Genomic DNA, 23,714 nt, shown 5'->3' with positions numbered 1-23,714 from the left:
ATTTTATTGCTTAGATTTTTTTTAAGTAAAAAAAAAAATTTTTTTGACATTTATTTATTTCTGAGAGACAAAGAGAGACAGAGCATGAGCAGAGGAGGGGCAGAGAGAGAGGGAGACACAGAATCCAAAGCAGGCTCCAGGCTCTGAGCTGTCAGCACAGAGCCTGATGGGGGGGCTCGAACTCACAAATTGCAAGATCATGACCTAGGCTGACGTCAGACACTTAACCAACTGAGCCACCCAGGCGCCCCTTAAATAATTTTTTTTAAGTTTATTTTTATTTATTTTGAGAGAGCAAGTGGGGGAGGGACAAAGAGAGAGGGAGCAGACTCCGAGCTGTCAGCGCAGAGCCCGACACAGGGCTTGAACCCACAAACCATGAGATCATGACCTGAGCTGAAATCAAGAGTCGGATGCTTAATGGACTGAGCCACCCAGGTGGCCCTGGTTAGATTGTTTTGTAATAGAAACAGCTATATTATAGGGGTGCCTGGGTGGCTCAGTCGGTTAAGCATCAGATTCTTGATTTTAGCTCAGGTCATGATCTCATGGTTTGTGGGTTCAAGCCCTGTGTCGGGCTCTGCGCTGACAGCTCGGAGTCTGCTTGGAATTCTCTCTATCCCTGTCTCTCAAAAATAAACTTAGAGAAACAGCAATGTATAAGGAAAGTGGTAGATTTGTGGATATTTGTTTTATTATTCTTTATGCTTTCTATCTGCATGGTTAATGTTCTTTATAGTTTAAAAAGTACTTAACTACAAATTTACTAACAAATACACACAACATTACATGTATATGGTAAAAAAAATTCAATCAGGACCAAAAGATTTACAATGAAAATTAAGCTTCCCTCCTACCTCAGACTAAGTAGTCTCCTTCCCCAAAGGCAGTAGAAGTAGTTCTGTGTTGTTATGTCTCTTTGCAGACATTTCCTATGCATGTGCTTTAACATTTTTTACATACATATACACATACTACACTCACTGGTTCCACTTTTCAATGTATTATGGTGATCTTTTCGTACTAAAACATCCAGATCTGGCTAATTCTTTTGAAAATTTTAAAGGTTAAAGCGTATTCCATTGTATGTAGTCTTCATGCGATGTCACATAATTTATGTAACCAGTCCTCAACTGATAGACATTTATGTTTTTAGTCTTTTATGACTTATGAAAGACTAGAAATATCATAATTTTCAATGCACATCCTCATACATAAATTTTGGCTACATGTATGATTATATCTGCAGGATGTATTCTCAGGAATAAAATTGCTAGATCAAAGGATACGTCTATTTTTAATTTTGATGGATACTTCTAAATTGTCCTCCAAAGAAGTTTACTAAATTCTACTCACAGCACTAGTGAGAGCCTTATATTGATTACATTTCTTCAACAGCTGGCATGCAAAATAAATACAAAATACAAATCGTTCATTAAATCTATATGACTCCAATAATTACCAATATTGTAACAGTAGTCTACTGTTTTTCTATTGCCAGGTATTACTGGTACAGTGATGGTTATAATTCCGGCTGTAATCATGAATCTAACTTAAGTTGTTTTTTTTACCCAGAGTTTCTACTCAATTACAGTTAAATCCTTTTATTTTTTACTAACATAGGAAAGTAGGTATAAAAAGCAAAATACTACCTTTTTTTGCATTTTTGCCAAAAAGAAAGTGTGTATGGGCAGAAATCTAGCTATTGTTGTAGTTGATGCCATAATATTCTTATGATATTTTTTAAAGAAAAACTATTATAAAAAAACTTGCCCAGTACATACAGAAGTAAATTGAAGTAGTAGAGAATTAATAGGAGCTTCAAACTAAAATACATCTCTCTTTTTAAAGTATAGGTGAAACCATAGTTAACTGGGTAGAAAGTAAAAAGTAGCAGACTTTGATTCAAATAAACAACCACTTGGACTAGTCATTCTCTTTCTCAAACAGGAATGAAAAAATTGAGAGGCACTTGCATGTATTTTAAAGAAATAGTTTTAAGTATGTATTGTCACTGAGAAATTATAGCATAAGCAGTTTTTCTAGAATAAAAACATGAATTAATTTAATCTAATCTTAGAAGTGAAAATCCTTAATCTGTGGAGTATTAAACTGTGGCTGTGTCCTTTATGGTTTTTTTTTTCAATTTTACACATATTTCCTTGGAATCTTGGTGAAACATTTCTTTCAACATGTCCCAAAAAATAATCTAAAATCCTAATTTTTATTTCCTTTTATAGATACAAAATCTTACCCTAATCAGTGTGGAGTTACATGCTCGAACTAGACGAGACTTAGAACCAGATCCTGAATTTGACCCAATCTGTGCTCTGTTTTACTGCATTTCATCTGACACTCCACTACCCGATACAGACAAAACAGAACTCACAGGTGTAATAGTGATTGATAAAGACAAGCCTGTCTCCAGCCAAGGTATTTGTTCATTTTTATTAATTTTGTACCTACCCACCCTAGGATGAACCTTTTAATGGGGCAATTTCTGTGCTGGAGATCTAAGCCAAGCAAGTATAAGGAACTCCTTTTATATTTTTTATATTGTTCTAAGTATTGTTTTATAGTATATTAATTGCTAATACTGAATTAAAATGATAATCTGTAAGTTGGGTGAACAGTCTTCCTTATGTATGCATTGCTGGTATTTTGCTGCTAATACAGAGTTTCTCTTTGCTTTTAAGAAGTTATTAGTGTCAATTAATGGATTAAAAGAGACTTTTAAGATGTATTCCAATTTTGTTCATATGTATGTTTTTGGCTTAGATGTTCTTCATATAATATACCATATAAAGGCATTTTATAAAATATCAAGTGTCCTTCTGCAGTTTTGAATAATAATACATGAATTCAGTCAGCTGAGAAGGAAGTCTTAGCACAGAACAAAACCATGTAGGAATTTACAGTTTAATCAATGGTGTGCTTGAGCTGACTTGTACCAGCTCACAATCCAGTTACTAAATTTTTATGAATTCTTTGAACTAGTTGGTGTCACATTGGTAGTTTGAGATCAGCATGGAGAGGAGTCTTTTATGGAAAAAGGCAAGCACTACAAATCAGGTCTTTTTTTTTTTTTTTCCTTAGGAGGTAGTTATAAACAGTTACCAGCATACCATTGATTAAAATATTCTCTACTAGGGGCACCTGGGTGGCTCAATGGGTTAGGCATCTGACTTTGGCTCAGGCAATGATCTTGTTGTTCATGAATTTGAGCCCCCCATCGGGCTCTACTGTAAGCACAGAGTTCGAATCAGATCCTCTGCCCCCCTCTCCCTCTGCTCTCCCTCCACTTGCATGCGTGTATGCACACTCTCTCTCTCTCAAAAGTAAACATTTAAAAAAGTAAATAAAATATTCTCTACTAAACAAAGCTCTTCCTATGGGAAGAGTAAAGGCAGAAGCAAAGTAATGAAATTTTTTGAGGTGACACATTATTACTTGAGGAATTTGGTGACTGTAGACTTTTCAGGAAAATAACGGAATGAAATTTGAATTTTCAGTTGCATATTAAACTAGAAAAACTTTAGGAAAGTTTTTAAGAAATAGACTTAAATTATGTATTTACTTTGGGGAATGCTCTTTTTTTTTTTAATGTTTATTTTGAGGGAGACTCCATGTGGGAAGGGGCAGAGAGAGAGAGGGAAAGAGAGAATTCCAAACAGGCTCCACGCTGTCAGCACAGAGCCCAAGGAAGGGCTGTAGCTCATGAACCATGAGATCATGACCTGAGCCGAAGTCAAGAGTTGGACACTTAACCAACTGAACCACTCAGGCACCCCTGGGGAATGCTCTCTTAATTTAAAGTATTTCAGTAGCATAATTTTACTCAAAATTTAGGGTTTATATTACTTACACAATGTGTGTAATAAACGTTTTGCTTATTTTTTAGATATCAGGTATCAGACCCCATTACTGATTAGATCTGGAATTACAGGACTAGAAGTTACCTATGCACCTGATGAGAAGGCACTTTTTCAAGAAATTGCAAATATAATAAAAAGGTATTTTGTATTTTCTGATTTTTCCAGCTTTTGTTCAGAGGGTCCTTTCTTGCTCTTGATTAATAATATGGGCAAAGGTAGGAAAGAATAAGAGAATTTCTTCCTGTGGCCCTTAAAATTATCCTTGGAAAAATTTTGCCCTTACCTCTCATCACCATCCATCACCATTTCCAGCAGACTAGGGACGGCAAAACAATATTCTGTTCTCAAGATTGAAGAAGAAATATTGATTTAGCAACTCTGGCTTTCCCAGTTGGATTTTAGTGTGATTTTTCTATGGTAGTGAAATAATGGGGAACTGTACTAAACTTAAATTGTATTATTCATTAAATAGGCTTCTACCTTGGGAGTCAGCCACATTTCAATACATTTTTTTTTATGTTTTCTGAGTTCTAAACCAATGTTTTCAAAAAGTGTTAGTATGCAATCTATTCGTAAATCTAGGATTATGTGGTCCATACTCTTTTGTAATACATAGTTCCTTAAAAATCTCTTTTGATCATTTGATGGTTGGCCTGGATGATTGATAGTAGAATCTTGTCAAATTTATGAAAAGGATTTTTTAAAACAGAAGTATTTTAATTTAAAAATAATTAAGTGAATCTTTTGCATTTTCTAAAGACTATAACTTTTGGTAACTATGGACCCTTCTGTTGAAGGCTTCATTTTTCCAGGCACTTAAAATTTCTGCCTATTGCTAGGCTTAGGTTTTTAAATACCTAAAGCAGGCTGGAAAATAGCCTTTGTATCTTTATGTGTGGATAAAAGCTCTCCTTGAGCGTGTCGTTACACTCACCCCTTTCTGTTTTGCTTTCTGTGGTTTGCTTTCTGTAGTTGAACTCTTTCCTGTAGAACTGAGACAGTATTCTGCATGAAAGATCAAGATGATATCCTACAGACTGAATATCTGATTCAGTCCCACCCAGATGCGTTAGCATAAACCATTTTGAAATTTAGAAAACCAGAACATGTTTTCAACAAAACAAAATTAAATTAAATGTCAGGACGTCAAAAATAATGCACTGCTTACCCACCACTCTAGGGAGGAAACAAGAGAAAAGTATTTTTACTCTTTATAGTACTGGTGACTGGATGGATTCCAATCCATTTGAGTCTTGCCATTGTCATTCCTACCTTTTATCTTCTCACAGAGGTTGTCATCAACATGTCAGATGCTTCAGTGCCCACACTTTTATTTCTGCAAGCAGCTTAGCAAAAAGAACATGCAGAGTTTTAGTCAATACCATTTTGTGTGCCAGCACATGTTCAATAATGTCCCTGGGCTTTGTATGCTTGTGTACTCCTTGTTAGATATATTCCCAACAACAGCTTATCTGCCAACATTGAGAATTTTAGCAATCATTTGCAAGTGTAGTAACTTTCTTCATGTCCATAACATGAATTATATTAGTCATTAAGAAAAATGTAGTAAACAAAATAAAACTAATTTCTGGTTCTTACACTAGAAGATCATATGGTTATTAAGTGCCTAAATAACAACATTTCAGTTCTGTAATGTCCTTTATAATTATTCTAAACGGGCCCCTAAAAGATTATTTTATTCTTTCAGCCCCTTTGTTGAGTACCTACTCAACACAGGCTTTGTTAACAACATAGATTTTGGTTTGGGTTTTTTTCTTTTTTTCTTTTTTTGAAAATTAACAAATACATTTATTTATTTATTTTTTTACTTTTTTTCAATATATGAAATTTATTGTCAAATTGGTTTCCATACAACACCCAGTGCTCATCCCAAAAGGTGCCCTCCTCAATACCCATCACCCACCCTTCTCTCCCTCCCACCCCCCATCAACCCTCAGTTTGTTCTCAGTTTTTAAGAGTTTTAAGAGTCTCTTATGCTTTGGCTCTCTCCCACTCTAACCTCTCTTTTTTTTTTTTCTTCCCCTCCCCCATGGGTTTCTGTTAAGTTTCTCAGGATCCACTAAGAGTGAAAACATATGGTATCTGTCTTTCTAAGTATGGCTTATTTCACTTAGCATCACACTCTCCAGTTCCATCCACGTTGCTACAAAGAGCCATATTTCATTCTTTCTCATTGCCATGTAGTACTCCATTGTGTATATAAACAACAATTTCTTAATTTATTCATCAGTTGATGGACATTTAGGCTCTTTCCATAATTTGGCTATTAACAACATAGATTTTGAAGTCAGCCAGCTCTGTTTTGTTTTTTTTTTTTTAAGAATATGGCTATTTTATATGCTTCTGCATCTATATTTTAAACTTATATATCTTAATGAAGGGAAGATGTTACTGGAAGGACAGGGTTTTTTTTAAGTTTTTATTTTAATTTCCAGTTCGTTAATATATGGTATAATATTAATTTCAGGTGTACAATATAGTGATTCCATAGTTCAGTACATCATCCCTTGCTCATCACAGCAAGTGCGTTCTTTAGTCCCCATCACCTATTTCCCCCATTGCCCCACCCACCTTCCTTCCACTAATCATCAGTTCTCTATAGCTAAGAGTCCATTTCTTGGTTTGTCTCTTTTTTTCCCCCCTTTTTTCATTTGCTTTTGTTTCTTAAAGTCCACGTGTGAGTGAAATCATGTAGTGTTTGTCTTTCTCTGACTGACTTATTTTGCTTAGCATAATACTCTGTAGCTCCAAGTCATTGCATATGTTTTTTTGTCTTGAGCAAGTTACTTATCTCTCTAAGCTTTAGTTTCCTCATCTGTAAAATGGGTAATAGATATGAAAATTAAATGAGATAATGCACATAAAACTCTTAGCCTGGTCAGTACATAAATGTTAACTCTGAGTGTAAGGTATAATAGTAGGTGCTAAATTATAAAATTGAATAAAATATAGATGCACACTTTAAGAGTTTTATTGTTTGTATTTTTCCATTCTTAATATTATATGTCCTCAAATGGCAAACATAAAAAGTAGTATGAAATTATATTAGACAAGTAAAACCAAATCCATTGTGTTGTCACAATCATTTTTTTCCTCTGTATTTCCTTGAACTTATTAATCATTTTCCATTTTCCCCAGCCTTCCTAACTTGGATATAAGCTTTGATTTCTTCCTTTTTCTCTTTCCTGCATGCATATATTACATTTATCTAACCTCAAAATTATGTTTCAAGATCATTCCTTTCCCCCACCTCACCCTGCCATTGCCACTGCCTAGTTAGAACCCCCTCATCTCTCTTCTGTACAGATGTTAATGGGTTATTTAAAATTTTAGTTGCGGAAACAGCTTTTTTTTTTTTTTTTTTTTTTTTTTTTTTTTTTTTTGCCTAAGCAAGTAAATCATTTTCATATTTCTGCTGCTTCTGTTTTCTCCAGTTTTATTTTTTCCTTCACCACTAATCCCATCTACCCAACCTTGTTCTTTCCATAACTTTTAGAAACCAGGTAGAGTTGATAAAAGTCACCAAAATTGAAGAACAAGTCACAAAGATTTTGTTATTGTCACCAAATGTTTTCACAGAAGAAATGAAATTCTTGTGGTTTTGAACTTGAGTTGAGACCTGTCTTATCAGCCTTAAGAGTCTCTTTAGATGAAATGGCCTCTAGGTCAAAAAATAAATATACATAATAGATCTGGAAAATATTGAAAGGACTAAAATCTAATCAGTTAAGAGAAGCAGAGTGTTTTCTGGTTTTTTATTTTTTCAGCAGTCATCTCTGAGCAGTAGCAGTTTATAAAATAGACAACTTTTAAAAATATACATATTTTTTCAAAACATCAGAAAGTAAGTGTACTTAACGAACTCTGTTAGGTGCTGCAACATAGCAAATAGCTAACTGGAATAATAATCCTTGCAGTAATAAGATATTTTATGAATCTGGGAAATTCAGATAAAGAAGTCAGAACTGCCTTTATAGAAGAAGAAGGGCTCTGTAACCATCTGGCATCTTCTTCATGTACCTGTACTTAGAAATATATGCAGTAGGCACTCCAGCAACCTTCCACATTCTTAAGATCAAGGCCAACTGTGGCCATGTTGTAATGCCTGTTCTGGTCGTTCTTGGTATTGAGGCAGTCAACTGCATGGGTTCTGGTATATGTGTATGGGAATCCTTCAAATCTCCTATCCCTGATAATCCTTAGAGCCACTTGATACAGTATTTCTGCCCCAATTTCTCAAATTTAGACGGTGCATAGTTTTCAGGAAGATGCACTTGTCTGTCAGATAACTGCCCTGAAGAGAGTTTAACTTAATTGAAGAATTGATGAAATTGCTATCAACAAAGATATGTTAACCTATTAGATGTTATGTTAGAAGACTAATGAGCAGGAAGACTGTTGAGAGACTTCTGTTTTCTTGGGTCCCCTAGGATCTTTCTGGACTTTTTGTTTAAGAATTAGTCTACCTTTTTAGCTTTTAATCTCTGAGATTAAATATTTGCCTCATTGTTGCTTATTGCCTTATTTTCCTTTGCTTCCCCGTACTCATGTCTTACCCCTGCCCTTTGTTCCAGAATTGCCAGCCATGAGGCACTTTCTTCCAAGAAAACACTTTTTTGTAGGTTGGTGAAAAGGTCCATTTGGCTGTTCTGTTAAATTGGTCAAGTGGTTTTCTCAGAAATTTCAACCCTATTTGTATAGAGAAAAACACATGGATAATATATACATTATCTTTTTCTCCTGACAAGTTTGAGAGCTATTCTGTAAGTCCATGGTATAATAGCAGGTCACAAGCAGATTACCAGATATTGAAATTTATATTATAGAATGTATTTTGATAGGGCCTTTAAGGGATGGAGAGAATAAAAAGAATGATGTTGCAAATGTTTGAACCTAATTCTTTTGACATCAGCCATTTAAATATACTCCAGGATTAAAAATGAGACATTTTTGTGACATTCTTGTATTCGTTGACTAAGTGAAAACTAAAGCCATTCAACCCCATCATTTTAAGAAAGCAGTTATGGAAATATGGTAAACTATTAGCAAACCTGTTCTAAAAATAGATCTCATGATCTGCTTATGATTCATTGTTATACCAGAGACTTCCAGAGTAGCCATTTATAGCTTGCATCAGTAAATTAGTAGGATCCTACTACTAGCATACTTTGAGTGATACTTCAGGTGTTAAATAATACAATATGGACAGGCTGCACATTCCCCAATTCAGAGTGACTATAACCAATGAGGTAAAACCCAAATTTATAGGTTTTTACGATTTTTCACTCTGCTTTTTGGCTTTTATCAATAAGAAAATAATCAGTAATTTAGAGCTTCTAATTGGGAGCATAATCATAGCTTTTGCTCTCAAAGTTTTTGTTCTCATACAATTTTTCCATCGAAGTATATCTTCAAGTTTATTTTTCCTTGCACTGTAACCAAACATTTTTCTGTGGTGGTCACTATGAAAGTCCTAAGAGGAGCCACAAAGAGGCTCTTTCTGAGTTGGATGCACATTATCGGTGCAGTTTTACCAGTGCAACTGTGTGACTGCAGTGAGCACCTTTTTCCCTAGTTTCTGTTGCTTAGCTTCCCCACATTAATCTCACCCCTGTTAATATTTCATTCTTCCATTAAGCTGAGTCACCTTCTTCTTAAGTTTAGAGGACAAACTTGTCATTACCAAGGCCTTACTTCCTGTAAGGAACAAGTCATTAATTAAGTGGGAAAAGGAAGATGTTTTCATTTTCTTTCTCAGCATTAAAACAGTTTAAGGACAATATAGGTTAGAGGGGTAGAGAAGTAGCAACAAAATGACCTGGGGGGGATCTTTTTCAAAACATGTGTCCACACATGCCCTCACACTTCACCCTGCCCCTACCCTCATGATATTCTCAATCATTCTCTCATTCTTGTATTTCAGTGGTAATGCCTCTCTCGTCCCAATTTCTATCAGCTTCTTTCCTAAGTCATATCAAATGAATATGTAGTCTCAGTAAAAACTATGTTTGCTTTATAAAAGTAGCTTCCAATCAGAAACTCTAATCTATTCCTTCTTATATAGAAAGTGTATAGGTGCCATTGTACCATCCCTTCTCCATCTGAGAAACCAAATAGATTTTTATCTTTCGCACTTTATATCACAAAGAAACAATTCTTCTGATTAAAGCTTCAAATGTGTGGTCCTTCTTCAATTTTTTCATTCCTTTAGGTATGATCCTGATATTCTGCTAGGATATGAAATTCAGATGCATTCCTGGGGTTACCTCTTACAAAGGGCTGCTGCCTTAAGTGTTGATTTATGTCAGATGATCTCTCGGGTGCCAGGTACGAAGCCTTGTGAATATTTTATGGTTCAACCACAGAGTAAATTACAAAGTGAATAAAGACAAGGTGTTAAAAAGTACTATTGTTCTAGCCTGATTTTAATACTAAATTATGTAAGCTCTAGATGTATCGTAACTCCATTATGGACAAATTCAAAAATCAAGAAAAAAGAAAAAACACCTCCATGTTGCTGTTATATATGCTGTTAATATATTTGTTGGTATCTTTTCTTTCAGTCATTTTTCATATACATATGTAAGCCTCTTTTATATAACTTTAGTCACATATTTCTCCCATTTTTATTATGCTTCTTTCATCTAGTATCTTGTGAGTATTTTTCTGTATTCTGAGATAGTCTTCATAATCATTATGAAGCACACAACATTTCTTTGGTTGATGTACCATAATTTTATTTTGTCTGGTTCTATGTTTTATGCTTTTGGTTGGAACGCTGTTTATTTTTATTTGGGTATCAGGCTAAAAAATTTGCATGAATTTTGAAGGCTGTTTCCCACAAGTCTGATTCTGTTCGAAGGAGGGAGGCAATAACATTCATACAAAAATTAAAGTTGATAAAGCACCTTTCAGAGTTATGTTTTTCCTTATAACTGTAGAATTTTTAATAACTTGGTTTTAAAGTCACAAGTCTGACTAGGACAACAGCATATACTTTGGGTATATTGATGAAAACTAATCAAGAGAACTCCTGGGAGAGGTTATGACTTCAGTACAATGTCTTAAGTGTTAGTAATTTTAAAGGGAAAGGCTGAAGCTAGAAGATTCAAAGACCATAAATATTTTGAACTATGCAAAAAGCTTGGAATAAAAAGGCAGAGATAATTTTGGGTTTTCACTGCATAAATTTCTTGTAGCTTTTGTGTCCCTTGGATGCTAGGAATAGTGTGGTATATCTCAATTTTCTCAACATTCATTTGGGATAGGTTTCTGAATATTCAGGAGAGGCAGCATGAATGTTCAGGTGTACATACTAGTTTAATTAGCTGTAACAGGTAAGGTATATGACTTAAGATCAGAAGAATGAATGAAAGCTCGTCCTTTATTTATATACACACACACACACATATATATGTATATATATACACACATATATAGACACACATATATATACACGTGTGTGTGTGTGTGTGTATATATATACTTTTTTTTTTTTTTTTTTTTAAGTAGACTCCATACCCAGTGTGGGGCTTGAACTCACAACCTTGAGATCAAGAGCCCCATGCCCTACTGACTGAGCCAGCCAGGAGCCTCAAGGTCTTGTCCTTTAAGAATACCACAGAAGACATTTTTATGAGGCAACATGGTACAGTAGAAAGGGGATGGTTAGGAAGGCAGTAAAGAGCACAGATTCTGGAGAAGGACTAGCTAGGTTCAAATCCTGGTGATCCTGCTAACTAGCTATGTGATGTCAAACAAGTTACTTAACCTATTTATACTTCAGTTTGTTCAGCTGTAAAACGAGAATGATAATACAACTTATCTCATAGAGCAATTGTGAAGTACTTAGAACAGTGCCTAAGACCACAGTAAACATTATGTAAGTGTTAGATGAAAAAAACTTGTAAACATCATCTCTTTAAATTAAAGAAGAGGGATGAATGTGTGTACATGGTCTCTCTGGAATCAGGTAACCCTGGTTTATAGTACTGGTTCTGTTTCTGTATGACCTGGGACAAGATATAACATTTCTGAGTAAAATTTACTACAATGCAAAATGCAAATTATACTAACATAATAAAGTGGCTAGGTTAAAGTAAAAGAAACAATAAAGTTCTTAGAACATAATAGACATTCAGCATATAGTAAATATATTTATTATTCCAGATCCTCTAATGAACAACATTTGTATATATCCAGTGTCATATAAGAGAAACACATTTTAATTTCTATTCTAGGTAAAGTCATCACCTAAGAAACTAGACTCAGAACTCTACTCTTCATCTAGTGGTCCATGCAAAGTTAGAATTTCATTCTGAATAGGAATGTCATTAATTGATGTCAACAAATTTTCAGAGAGGTTAGGTTAAAAACTCTACCATGTTTTCCAGGAAGTGACCAGTGTAACTATAAACATATTCATCCTAATACTAAAGGAATGCTTTAGTGTTAGGTGTTCATAAAAATGGCACCAAAAATTATTATTTTTAAAATATGTGTGTATACACATTTTTATTATTTAAAAATATACAATTTTCAATTACATTTCACAAAATTCCTTCATAACTTAGAGTCTTTTTTAAGTTTCATTTGTTAGAGCATGAGCAGGGGATGGGCAGAAAGAGGGAAAGATCACATCCAAAGAGGGAGAGATTTTGCCAAGAGAGTCCGCTGATAGTGTTGAGCCCAGTGCGGGGCTTGAACTCACAAACCATGAGATCATGACTCGATCTAAAATCAAGTCAGAAACTCAACCAACTGAGCCACACAGGCTCCCACTTTCAAAATAACTTAGAGGAAAGAAAATTGTTTTATTAATCAAAATAGTGATTATTCACTCTCTAAGTCTAATACAAAATAGTGAATTATGTTTCATCTTTAATCTTTCTCTTTCATTTTTATTCTCATTTTATTTGGCATAATTTGCTTGGAAATTTGGTTTCTGTGAGTCCTGATACAGTCTATTCATTTCTGTAGATGACAAAGTTGAGAACAGATTTGCACCTGAAAGAGATGACTATGGATCAGAAACAATGAGTGAGATAAATATTGTTGGCCGAATTACACTAAACCTTTGGAGAATCATGAGAAATGAGGTAAGGTGCTTCATCTAAAATTTCATTGGAAATAAGAGATTAGGTCAGTATAACTGTTTCATTTATTGTAGAGTATTAGTATAGTCCGCTATGTAATTTATGCTTCTTTGTGAATTATTTTTATTATACTTAAGTAGAGTTACAAAAATAAATACTACCTTCTAAAATGCAAAGCTACAAGAGTATTTAATGTTGTTGATGTGTTAATTTTTTTTTCCATTTGTGTCTAAGGTAGCAGTAGCTAGGAAAGTCTACAACTATCATGAGGTATTATGTTGTATGTGTCAAATGTTAAATAGTTTCATCATTTTTTTCACTTAATACCAGATAAATTCAGCTTGGCCTTTCTGATTTATTAAGTAAGAAAAATTTAGTTTACACATAAGAAGGAACTAAGGATATTTAAAAACTGGGTCAGACGAAGAAGGTAAATTGGAGAGACAGTGCTTGGAAATAGTTAATAGCAGCTTCCAAGTGAGGCTTTGGGGGTCCAGATAAGGATTTTTCGTAGTATAAATTTCAACAAATTATCTCATTAGTTTGCAGTCACTCAGAAAAATAATTCTTTCACCAAAAATGTAAGATCATAGGATCTTAAAGTATGTTTGCATTCTTGAAGTTGCTTGAATGTAAACTTTTATTAAAATGTAAATGTAAAAAATGTAAAAATGTAAAAAATTTTATTAAATGTAAAAAAGGATACCTACTGTAAATTGGTCTATTCTCAAATTTTGGACTTTAGGTAATATTAATACAGAATGTTTATATTTAAAAGAAAGCTGTGTTCTTCAGTCGCTTCTCTTTGAAACTACTTTCTCATTATATACTTTTATTATATACTCATCATTAACTATGATCTTTCTGACTCTTCTAGATTTACATAAAACATTTGACTTTCCAAACATGCCCTCTGCAGTTCTTTTGGGCACCAAGACACAGTAATCCTTTCACATAAAGAAATATATTCTTTATATAAAATTCAGGTGTCCTTATTTTTCTTATTTCCTCTCTATACCGTGAACCTAACATTATTCTCACATTTCATCCAATTTGAAAATGTTTAATATATGTAACTGCTTGAGGATGATTTTATGTTATTTTCTTCTCAAAATATTATCAGAGCATAAGAATCCCTAATGACTTCAAAATAGCTCCTAATGACACAGCATAGGATATGGAAGGTACAAGAGATTGTGGTGTATTTGGTTTGTTTATTCCATTATATAATTGAAACTGTGGTCTCTGATATTGTCTGTGATGAACACATAAATTATGTAAACACAAAATTAAATTCTTGAATCTTAGTTTTATCCTTGAAGATCCAAAAGGCAGCTATACAGTTATTCACTATTAGCTTAAAATCAGAAATTGGAGAGTAATTTTTTTTTTTTAATGTACAGCTTTCTTTAGTCCTTTCAGAGGCCTCCTCTAATTTTAAGCTTAATATATAGTCTATCTGATCTTTATTTGTAAATAAGGGAACGACTGTGAGAAAGTATGAATTGGATAATTTCCTAGATGGGCCAAACTGCCAAACCGGATAGTCGGTTTTTTTTTTTTTTTTTTTTTGCTAATCCAAAGTATTCCTGATAATTTGGAAATTTCCGGGAAATCCTGAATGAACCTATGGGAAGTACTATCTTATAACTTAAATTGTTTTGGAACTTTAAGGGTTATGACTTTGGACAGAAGCTGGCCCTGAGAACTTTCATATTAGAGATCCTCAAACTATTTTTTTCTGGATTTAAACAGTTCCAGAAACTCCTTTTTTTAATCTTTATTTCTTTTATCTATATCTTCCTCATGACACTTAGCAGTTTCTAACTAATTGATTATAATATGCTTTTTATTAAAAATAATTTGTATCCACTATTAAAACAAAATGAATGCAGACAAGTATACAAAATGAAAGTGAAATCCTTTTGTCTCTCTAGGACATCTCCTCAACTGTTACACTCCCCTGATATAGTTTACAGTTGAATGAATATCTTTCCTTATATGCCTAGTTTGAGTTTTTTAAATTTTGTTTATTTTTTAATATAATAGTTTTCACTCTCCTGCTAACTTTAACATAAAATTACTGCTAGACTTTGAATCCTCAGTAACAAACACAGTGCCTCTTAAATAGTGCTCATGACGTACTTGTTGATTGCTTGAATAAAAGAATAAATGAGTCTTTCCCCAGAAGATGGTGTTTAGAGGCCTTCTGGATATCAACTGAATCTAGACCTTTCAAGAATTTGCCACCAGATACTTATTACATGCCATCTCTACAGCCCAAATTTGAGCCAGGGGTTAGATCAATTAAGAGCTTCCTCTATTTTAATAGGCAGAGAGGCATGTTATATGGATGCAGATGTTGGTAGGTGGGTAGATGTAGCAATGTGTGGAAGTTCTCTTCTGACTGCTTCAATTTCCTCAGTGAAATAGCAGTCATGGTTCTCAACTGAGAGTGAGCATACTGGAGGGACTTGATGGGTTTGAGGGGAGAAGAAGAGTATGAACAAGTTATCTAGGAGAATTTGAGGATAGTTATTTAAGAAAATAAAGTATAAAAGCTAGGCAGTGTGGACAGCACATTTGAGATTCACATCAGAAAATTAAAGTGATACCTGCCAGCTATGTTCAGATTCACAGATACAAGCGTAGATAAGACAGGGTTAGATTCAACCACCACTCATAAGCAAAGGATTATGACTTTGTGAAAAAGTAATTAATTAATTGCAGAGCAGGTGAGGGGCAAAGAAGGAAATAGTAGTGGAAGGTTGTGATTATGATTGTGCAAATTGAGCTAGATGGGAGCTCGGGGTACTAGAGGGAGTAAACTAGAAGGATGAGAGATGGTGGTCAGAGAATGGGATGAGGGAGGGGGTAGTTATTGGTAATAATAGAACTTGGAGTATGATCATGGGAGTGGATGGCTAAGGTGGGATGGAGGCAGTGGCAGGTGAATTTGCCTCATACCTCGCTCTCTGGTAGCAGTATGGAAGGGGACAAGAACAGAGGTAAGGAAACCAGGGAGAAGATTATTGGGGTAGCTGAAATGAAAGTTGGCAGTTGTGTAAGGATTTAAAAAACAATTTAGAGGATAAATCCACAAGAAAAAGATGAAGAGGAGGAGGTGTCAAGAATGAGGATCAGGGTTCTGACATAGATCATGTTTAGGTGGGAAAATGATTTAAGAATATAGAGCATGAGATATCAGTCAGATAACCAGGTGAAGGAAGATGCGCAGCAGGCATATACCTAAGTCCCAAGTATGGGGTAGAAGTCTAGATTAGAGATCTGATCTTGGAAGTCACATCAGAGTAGATGTGCTCACAAAGAAGCAAATACAGGGAGTGATCGAAATTGAGCCAAGGACATTTTTGTGAATGAAACCCTTTGAGTAGACAGAGGAATCAGCTCCTAAGAAATAGTCATAAGATGAAGAACCTGGAGAGAACATTCCTAGCAGAGCCACTAAGGAAGTCTGATGTTTCCACATAAGCATGTAAGCCTCCCATTATCTCAATTTGGCAACATCAGAATCTGTTTGTAATATGTCCTATTAAAATCTCAGTCTGTCAATAAGCATGTCAGGTGCTTTTAAAAATGTTTTTTAACATTTTATTTATTTTTGAGAGACAGAGAGCACAAGCTAAGGAGGGACAGAGAGAGGGAGACACAGAATCTGAAGCAGGCTCCAGGCTCTGAACTACTAGCACAGAGCTTGACATGGAGCTTGAACCCATGAACTGTGAGATCATAACCTGAGCCAAAGTCAGATGCTTAACCGACTGAGCCACGCAGACGCGCCCAGCCTGTCGGGTGCTTTTAAATAAGACAATGTGATGGGCAATGAAGATGAGGTAGAAGTAAAATAATATACTTGCTACCATTCATATATTGTTTTATCATTTATAAGGCATTTTTACAGACTTGTCACTTTTACATTTTGCTACAAACTTGTGGTATAAATAAGACAACAGAGTAGTGAGGTACTATTCCAGATAGAGAAAACTGAAATTTACGGAGGTTAAGTGACTCGTCGAAAGCCTCATACCTAGTAAGGGGTCGAGACTCAGACTCATTGTAGGCATGCTGTCTGTCTTTAGAGAGCTTAGTGTACATTTTATTTTTAAATATAAATATGTATAAAATATAAAATAAAATATAAGCTCTCTGAAGATAGCCTTCCAGTGTCCTAGAAATTTCTTACATCTTCATATTGGTACTGGTTACATGGTTGTGTGTGTGTGTGTGTGTATAAATGTATGAGTTGTTCACTTTAAATTTTAATACAATTCTTTATATAAAGTATGTGTCAGTCAAAAAAATTTTAAATTGGAGACTCAGGAAATGAGCAACTGAGGGAATAAAGTGATGGAGGATATAGGGCACAGGTGCTTGCTTATGATCTTCCATTTTTCTTTGATTTCATCTTTATTCCCTCTATTCCCCTTAAGTAATTCTCTGCCTCTCCCAGTTCTGAGTAAGTTTATTTCTAAAGTGATTAACCATTGTGTTATGCACATTGACTCTGTGAATGGATAAGTGTAACCCACCTCTGTCAGACCATTACCTACCAATAAATAAATGGACAAGCATTGTAACACTTTATTTATATCAGTTCTGACTTTGATCTACATATTACATTTATTCAGTGTTGAAGTTACTTAGATTTCCCCTGAAAACAAGTTGCAAACTCCTACTTCATATTTCTGGATTCATGTTCCAACTTCCAGAGTAAATCACTCTCTATAGATTAGAATATTCCAAAGATAGATCATCTTAGAGTTCACGTTTCCTTCCTTTAGTTTTACTCACAGCTGAGATTATATAGCTAAGTATATTTATGTTCCTGTGAACACCAGGAAGACTCAAAGTAGAGTGGGTGTCATAAGGTTATATTTGTGTAGTCTTAATTCAGTTTGTGAAATTGTTCTATTTGAAATAAAATCAATCCAGAACATAGATCTGCCATCTGCCTCAGATATTGGGGACCAGTTTCTTAAGATTTTAAGTTTACTTTGAGTCACAGAATCCCCTAGTTAGTACTTATAGGTCAACCTACATGGCAAGCTTCAAAATGTTCCCTAATGAGAGAGCTACAGGACAAGAGGACCTTTTCTGAAGAGGTTTCTTTCTTTCTTTCTTTCTTTCTTTCTTTCTTTCTTTCTTTTTTTTTTTTTTTTTTGATTGCTTGTGTTAATGAGGATATATACTCCAGCAAAAGTTTAGATTTGGTCTAAAGTGATATATGTGTATTAGGTAATCATGTAACTACCTGAAATCAGATGTTTGGCTACATTTTGTATAACATTAAATGGGAATTTTTTTAAAAAACAAAAACCAAATGAAAATATTCACTAGAAAGTAGAAGAGTCACTCAAATATGGGGATTTAATAATAAAAGGAGTTATTCATTTATTTTTGAAAGAAATATTCCAGGTCATTACTGATTGTTGAAAAAAATGATTAACTTCCAAGGTGATGGGTTAGTATCTGCTTTATACTGGTGACTCTGTGTGTGTGTGTGTGTGTGTGTGTGTGTGTGTGTGTGTGTGTGTGTGTGTGTTTGCAAGTATACTAATTCCAGTGCTGTTGAAGTAAGACCAAAGATCTTTTGATTCTTTTGGAGATGAGCTTTTAAAATTCAGTCCCTGTTTTACACCTGCTGGGTTATAGAAGTGGAAAAGAAAATATTTTAAAATTATAATACACAAATGTGAAGTGCTTCTGAACTATTCCTCAGAATCCCAAGCTGACCTGAGAATGAGGACTGCTGATTCCTCAGTTTCCATTATGCATTGAAATACCTGCCATTGTCTAGATTGCTTCTGTCCTATAGGTATTTTTGAGACATTGTCTAGGTAGAGGTATGTTTCATGAATTTGGACTTTTTTAAAAAAAGTATTCTTTTCCCATTAACATACTTTTCCCTACATATTTTGAAGATGGGGAAACATTTCTGCCATTTCCTTTCATCTTTTGCTTTTGGAATGAAATTAACTGACTCTATAATGTCCACGTATTGGGTCTTAGTACCAGTGTAATTCTTGGAAGCAGAATGAATGCCTGCCCTTAACTAGATAATTCATTCTTGAATCTGTGGAATTCTGTTAATCAGCATGTCATCACAGACCAAAAAGTAGGTGTGCAAAAAACAGAAAATTAGTGTGTTTAAAAATGCTTCTTAATGTAAGAGGCGCCTGACTGGCTCAGTGGGAAGAGCATTCAGTTCTTGATCTTGGGGTCATGCATTCAAGCACCACATTGGGTATGGAGTGCTAAAAAGGATAAACTTAAAAAAAAAAATTTAATGCTTCTGTCACTATTTGCATTGGTATAGAGTATAAAAAGAAGTGATGAAAACTGAGATCTCTGAAGTATGTCATGACCAAGTTGAACTCATCAGGTGTGATTGTTTTCCAATTAAATGGTAATTAACTCTAGACAGAATATTTCTCTCTAGAAGGCTATATATATGTAGTTTTAAACTATTTATAGTTCACTTGTAACATTTTTGCAGGTAGCTTTCATGCCTAGTATGAAAAGCTTCAAGTACTATTTTGGATTTCTTAGAACCAAATTTGCTCGTAAATACAAACATTATTATAATGAAGTCTTGGTTCTTTTGGTTTTTTGTTTTTTTTTTAGGTGGCTTTAACTAACTACACCTTTGAAAATGTGAGCTTTCATGTTCTTCATCAGCGTTTTCCCCTCTTTACCTTTCGAGTCTTATCAGATTGGTTTGATAACAAGACAGATCTGTACAGGTAATGTTTTATAACTCTGAAGAGGATAATAACTCTTTGTTAGTAAAATCAATATCATTAGAGTATGATTTACATATAATAAAATGCACACATTTAAATTGTATTGTGCAATGACTTTAAAAAAATGTATACACCCTGTAGCCACTACCCCAATCTAGACAGTGAACATTTCGAACACCCAGAAAATTCCATTGTGAGCTTTGCAGTCAACCTACCTATCCATTAATCACCCAGGTAAGTGCTAATTGAATTTCTGTTACGATAGATCTGTTTTGCCAATTCTACAACTTCATATAAATAGAGTTATTTACAATCTACCACTTTTTGTCTGGCTTATTTCAAGAACTCAGCATGCTCTGTTTTGAGATTCAGCCTTGTTGCTGTGTAAACCAGTAATTTGTTCAGTTTTATTAAGAAGTAATACTCCATTGTGTGGATATACCACAGTTTATCCAGTCACCTATTGATGGACAATTGAGTTGTGTCTTGTTTGAGGCTATTAAGAATAAAACTATGTGCAAGTCTTTGTGTGAACATACATTTTCATCTCTCAAGGAGTGAAATTGCAGGGTCCCATGGTTAGTGTGTTTAACATTTTAAGAAACTGCTAAATTGTTTTCTTTGGCAATTCTTCTAGTGCAAGTCCGCTGGCAACAAATTCTCTCAGCCTTTATCTGTAAATATCTTTATCACAACCTTATTTTTGAAGGATATTTTCAGTGTCTAATTCTGGAGTTGAGTTTTTGTTTTTTGTTTTTTTTTTCTTTCACCATTTTAAAGATTTCACTCCTTTTTTTTTTTTTCTGGCCTCCATTGTTTCTAATGAGAAATCAACAGTCATGCTCCTCATTTTTCCAGTGTATGCAAACAGAAGGAATTACTCAGCTCTCCTGGTCCAGAGTCAGGTTTTAGAAGTTTCTATTCTCCTGAGGCTCAGGGATGAGTCTTTCTCAACATTCCTGCACTTCCCACAGTGCAATGGACTTCTGCTTTGTACCCTTGCCAGGTCTTGGCCCCAAGCAGACTTCTGACTCTCCCCCAGGGGGAGAGTCCTTCTCTCCTTCCTCAGCAGCGCTGTTTCTTTGCCTGGAATCTATGATGGGAGGGTCTCCTGCCTCTTTTCCAGTGGTAGACAGCTGCTGCTTGTTACTTAGTACAAGGTACACAGTTGGAACAGGGGAGGTTGCCTGCCCTTCCCAGCATTAGACATCTTTTGCATTTATTCTTTCCCCAGAGATAGTGGATCTCTGCTTAAATCCTGAGGATTAGAGTTTCTTGCCAGTCCCATAGCACCTCAAGCCTTTGCTTCATATGAGAGATGAGTCAGAGGAAGATTTCAATCCTTTGTGCCCTGCCCCCAGTTTTCATGGGGGGCCCATGGAAAACTACTCTTCTGGTATCTGGGGTTCCTAGTGATTCTAAACTATCATGCATCCCATGCATGACCTTTAAGAATTTATTAATATTTTAACTTTCATTCTTAAATGATTTTATGGCAGCTGCCTTGGCTGCCAGTGCTCTGCCAAAGATGAAATAAGTTATGTGTCCTCAGATGTGTTTGTCACCCTGTGAAATTTAGTTCACCTGATTCTCTTGTAACCGCAACTGTCAGATGGCTTCCAGAAAACATGATTGTGTAGATTTTCTTGCTTTTTATTATTGTTAGACTGGAGTGATGTACTTTATAGCTTTCAATATCTGAAGCAGAATTCTGTAATTTTTTTTTCCTGGCTGCTTTCAAAGTTTTTCTCTTTGCTTTTGGTTTTCAATAATTTCACTATTGTGAAATTTTAAAAATTTACTTACCTTTCTTGGTGTTTGCTGTGCTTCCTAGAGATTTAAGTTGATGTTTTTCATCAAATTTAGGAAATTTTTGGCTATTTCTTTAAATAATTTTTCTGTCCCAATCTCACTCTTTTGTAAGACTCCAATTACACGTGCGTTAAACTATTTGACAGTGTCCCACAGATTTTTGAGGCACTGTACAGTTTTCTTCAGTCTTTCTCTAACGACCTATCTGTCATCAACTTCTGTCATCACCAGTCTGCTGTTAAGGCCAGCGAATAACCTTTTTGAATTTCAGTTACTGTATTTTTAGTTTCCAAATTCTCACTTGGTTCTTTCTTTTCAGAGTTTCCATATTTTGTTTCCCTATTCATTTGCTCATTAAGACCTTATTTTTCTTTTAATTTTTTGAATATTTTTTTCCTTAGATTCCTGAACATACTTGTAATAGTTACTAAATACAACATCTGGCTCTCTCTGTATTAGCTTCTGTTTAACTGCTTATTCTCCTAACTGTGGGTCATATTTTTGTTTGTTTCTTTGCATAATTATGTAATGGATATTTTTGATGTTCTGTTGTACAGATTCTGGAGATTTATTATCTTCCTGTGAAGCATGTTTATATTTGCTCTAGTTTGCAATTCAGTTATTGGCTGATCACTTATTGAACTTATGCAAACCTAGTTTTTATTTGTTAAGGTGGTTTTCTGGAAAGCCAAGGTGTTTCCTACATCCCTCAAACTTGGCAGGACTCTGTCTCCAAACTCTATCCTGTTGGCATGTTGCTAGTGCTTAGTTTGAGGTTTGTCTAAAATAGGCCTTGCTCTAGGACAAAGGCCTCCGAAGGCACGGTTTTTCTGGGCTCTCAGCTGGGTGCCCAATTGTTAATAAAGGGATAATGACATCTCTCCTCTGGCATTGCTAGCCCTCCAACCCCAGCACTGTCTGAATAGTTTAATTCCAAACCCAAGCCCACAGCAGCTCTCCTTAGTAAGCTTCATATGGTTTCATCTTCCTCATTTTCAGTGCAGCCCTGGGCCAGTCACTCACAGGAACCCCCCACCTGGATTACTGACTGCTAACCTCTGCTTCTTGCACATACACCCTGTCCCATAGATTCCAGCTACAAACTACATAACTCTAATCTCTGTCTCCGTGGCTTAGCAAGACAGCCACACCATACTTAGACTGTAGTATACTGCAGTATATTTTAGGAAGTTTTCTCCTCGTGGGCTGGGGTTCACCTCATGAGTTTTTTCTTCTCTCGAGAAGCACAATCTTGCATTGCCTATTGTTTGTTGCCCAGAAACAATCATCTCAACTGTTATATCAAAGCAGCTTCAGACTAGTCCAGTACCAGTTGTTCTGTCATAGTCAGAAGTGAAAGTTCCCACCTCTACTCTTCCTTAAGTTGAAAGTAAAATGATAGTAATAAGCTTAAAAAATAGCTATATAAAGAAAAAAAGCCATGAAATTAATGCGTCTGATGTTTGAAAGGAATGAAGCTCTGCTTATTGAATTGGAAGGCCACATGATGATGAGGCTGGAAAGATGTAGCCTTAGAAATAACTTGATGTGTTTAGGGGAACTGCTTTCTGAGCATGTCATCTGCAGTCTCCTTTGAGGAATCTCAAGTAAACTGAAATCACAGAAAGCACTAAGCTTATAATGAAAGCCTTATAGAAACAGAAGTTTAGAAGAAGTTATCTACCCGTAAATAAAATGAAACTTTTATTATTTTTTTAATGTGTATTTTGGGGAGAGTGTGCATGTGAGTGGGGGAAGGGCAGAGAGAGGGAGCCAGAGGATTCCAAGTGGGCTCTGCGCTGACAGTTCAAACTCCCGAACCGTGAGATCATGACCTAAGCCAAAGTCAGATGCTTAATCGACTGAGCCACGCAGGCACCCCTAAAGTGAAACTTTTAATGGTAATATTAAAGTTACCATTGAAAACTACATTTATTGGTTTATTTTTAAGCCCTAAAGTGCTGTAAATGCATGTTTTGCTACCTCTAATTAGGATGATAAATAATTGCTCTTGCCAAGTGAAATCAAGAGCTGGACCTAACATATTACATAAGGGACTTGAACTAGACATTAGACCATTTATGTTAGATGGCTTGTGTTACATGGAGAGTCCATACAGTCTTTCTTTGGAGATACTTTGGAAGATC

At 35.1% G+C, this 23,714-nt stretch overlaps 1 protein-coding gene across 3 annotated transcripts in view; it reads left to right on the top strand.

Annotated features, from left to right (window-relative positions):
* Positions 1–23,714, top strand: part of REV3L (REV3 like, DNA directed polymerase zeta catalytic subunit) — a 174,025-nt gene that overhangs the window by 112,848 nt on the left and 37,463 nt on the right. For all 3 annotated transcript variants that reach the window (XM_042939605.1, XM_042939606.1, XM_042939607.1), the window contains exons 17-21: positions 2,241–2,433; positions 3,902–4,013; positions 10,108–10,223; positions 12,876–12,994; positions 19,637–19,755. In XM_042939605.1, coding sequence (XP_042795539.1) covers positions 2,241–2,433; positions 3,902–4,013; positions 10,108–10,223; positions 12,876–12,994; positions 19,637–19,755 — 659 coding nt within the window. The remainder of the gene's footprint in view (positions 1–2,240; positions 2,434–3,901; positions 4,014–10,107; positions 10,224–12,875; positions 12,995–19,636; positions 19,756–23,714) is intronic.

Source organism: Panthera leo, chromosome B2, assembly GCF_018350215.1.
Source record: "Panthera leo isolate Ple1 chromosome B2, P.leo_Ple1_pat1.1, whole genome shotgun sequence".
Taxonomy (NCBI): Eukaryota; Metazoa; Chordata; class Mammalia; order Carnivora; family Felidae; genus Panthera; species Panthera leo.
This window is presented reverse-complemented; position numbering and strand designations above follow the sequence as displayed.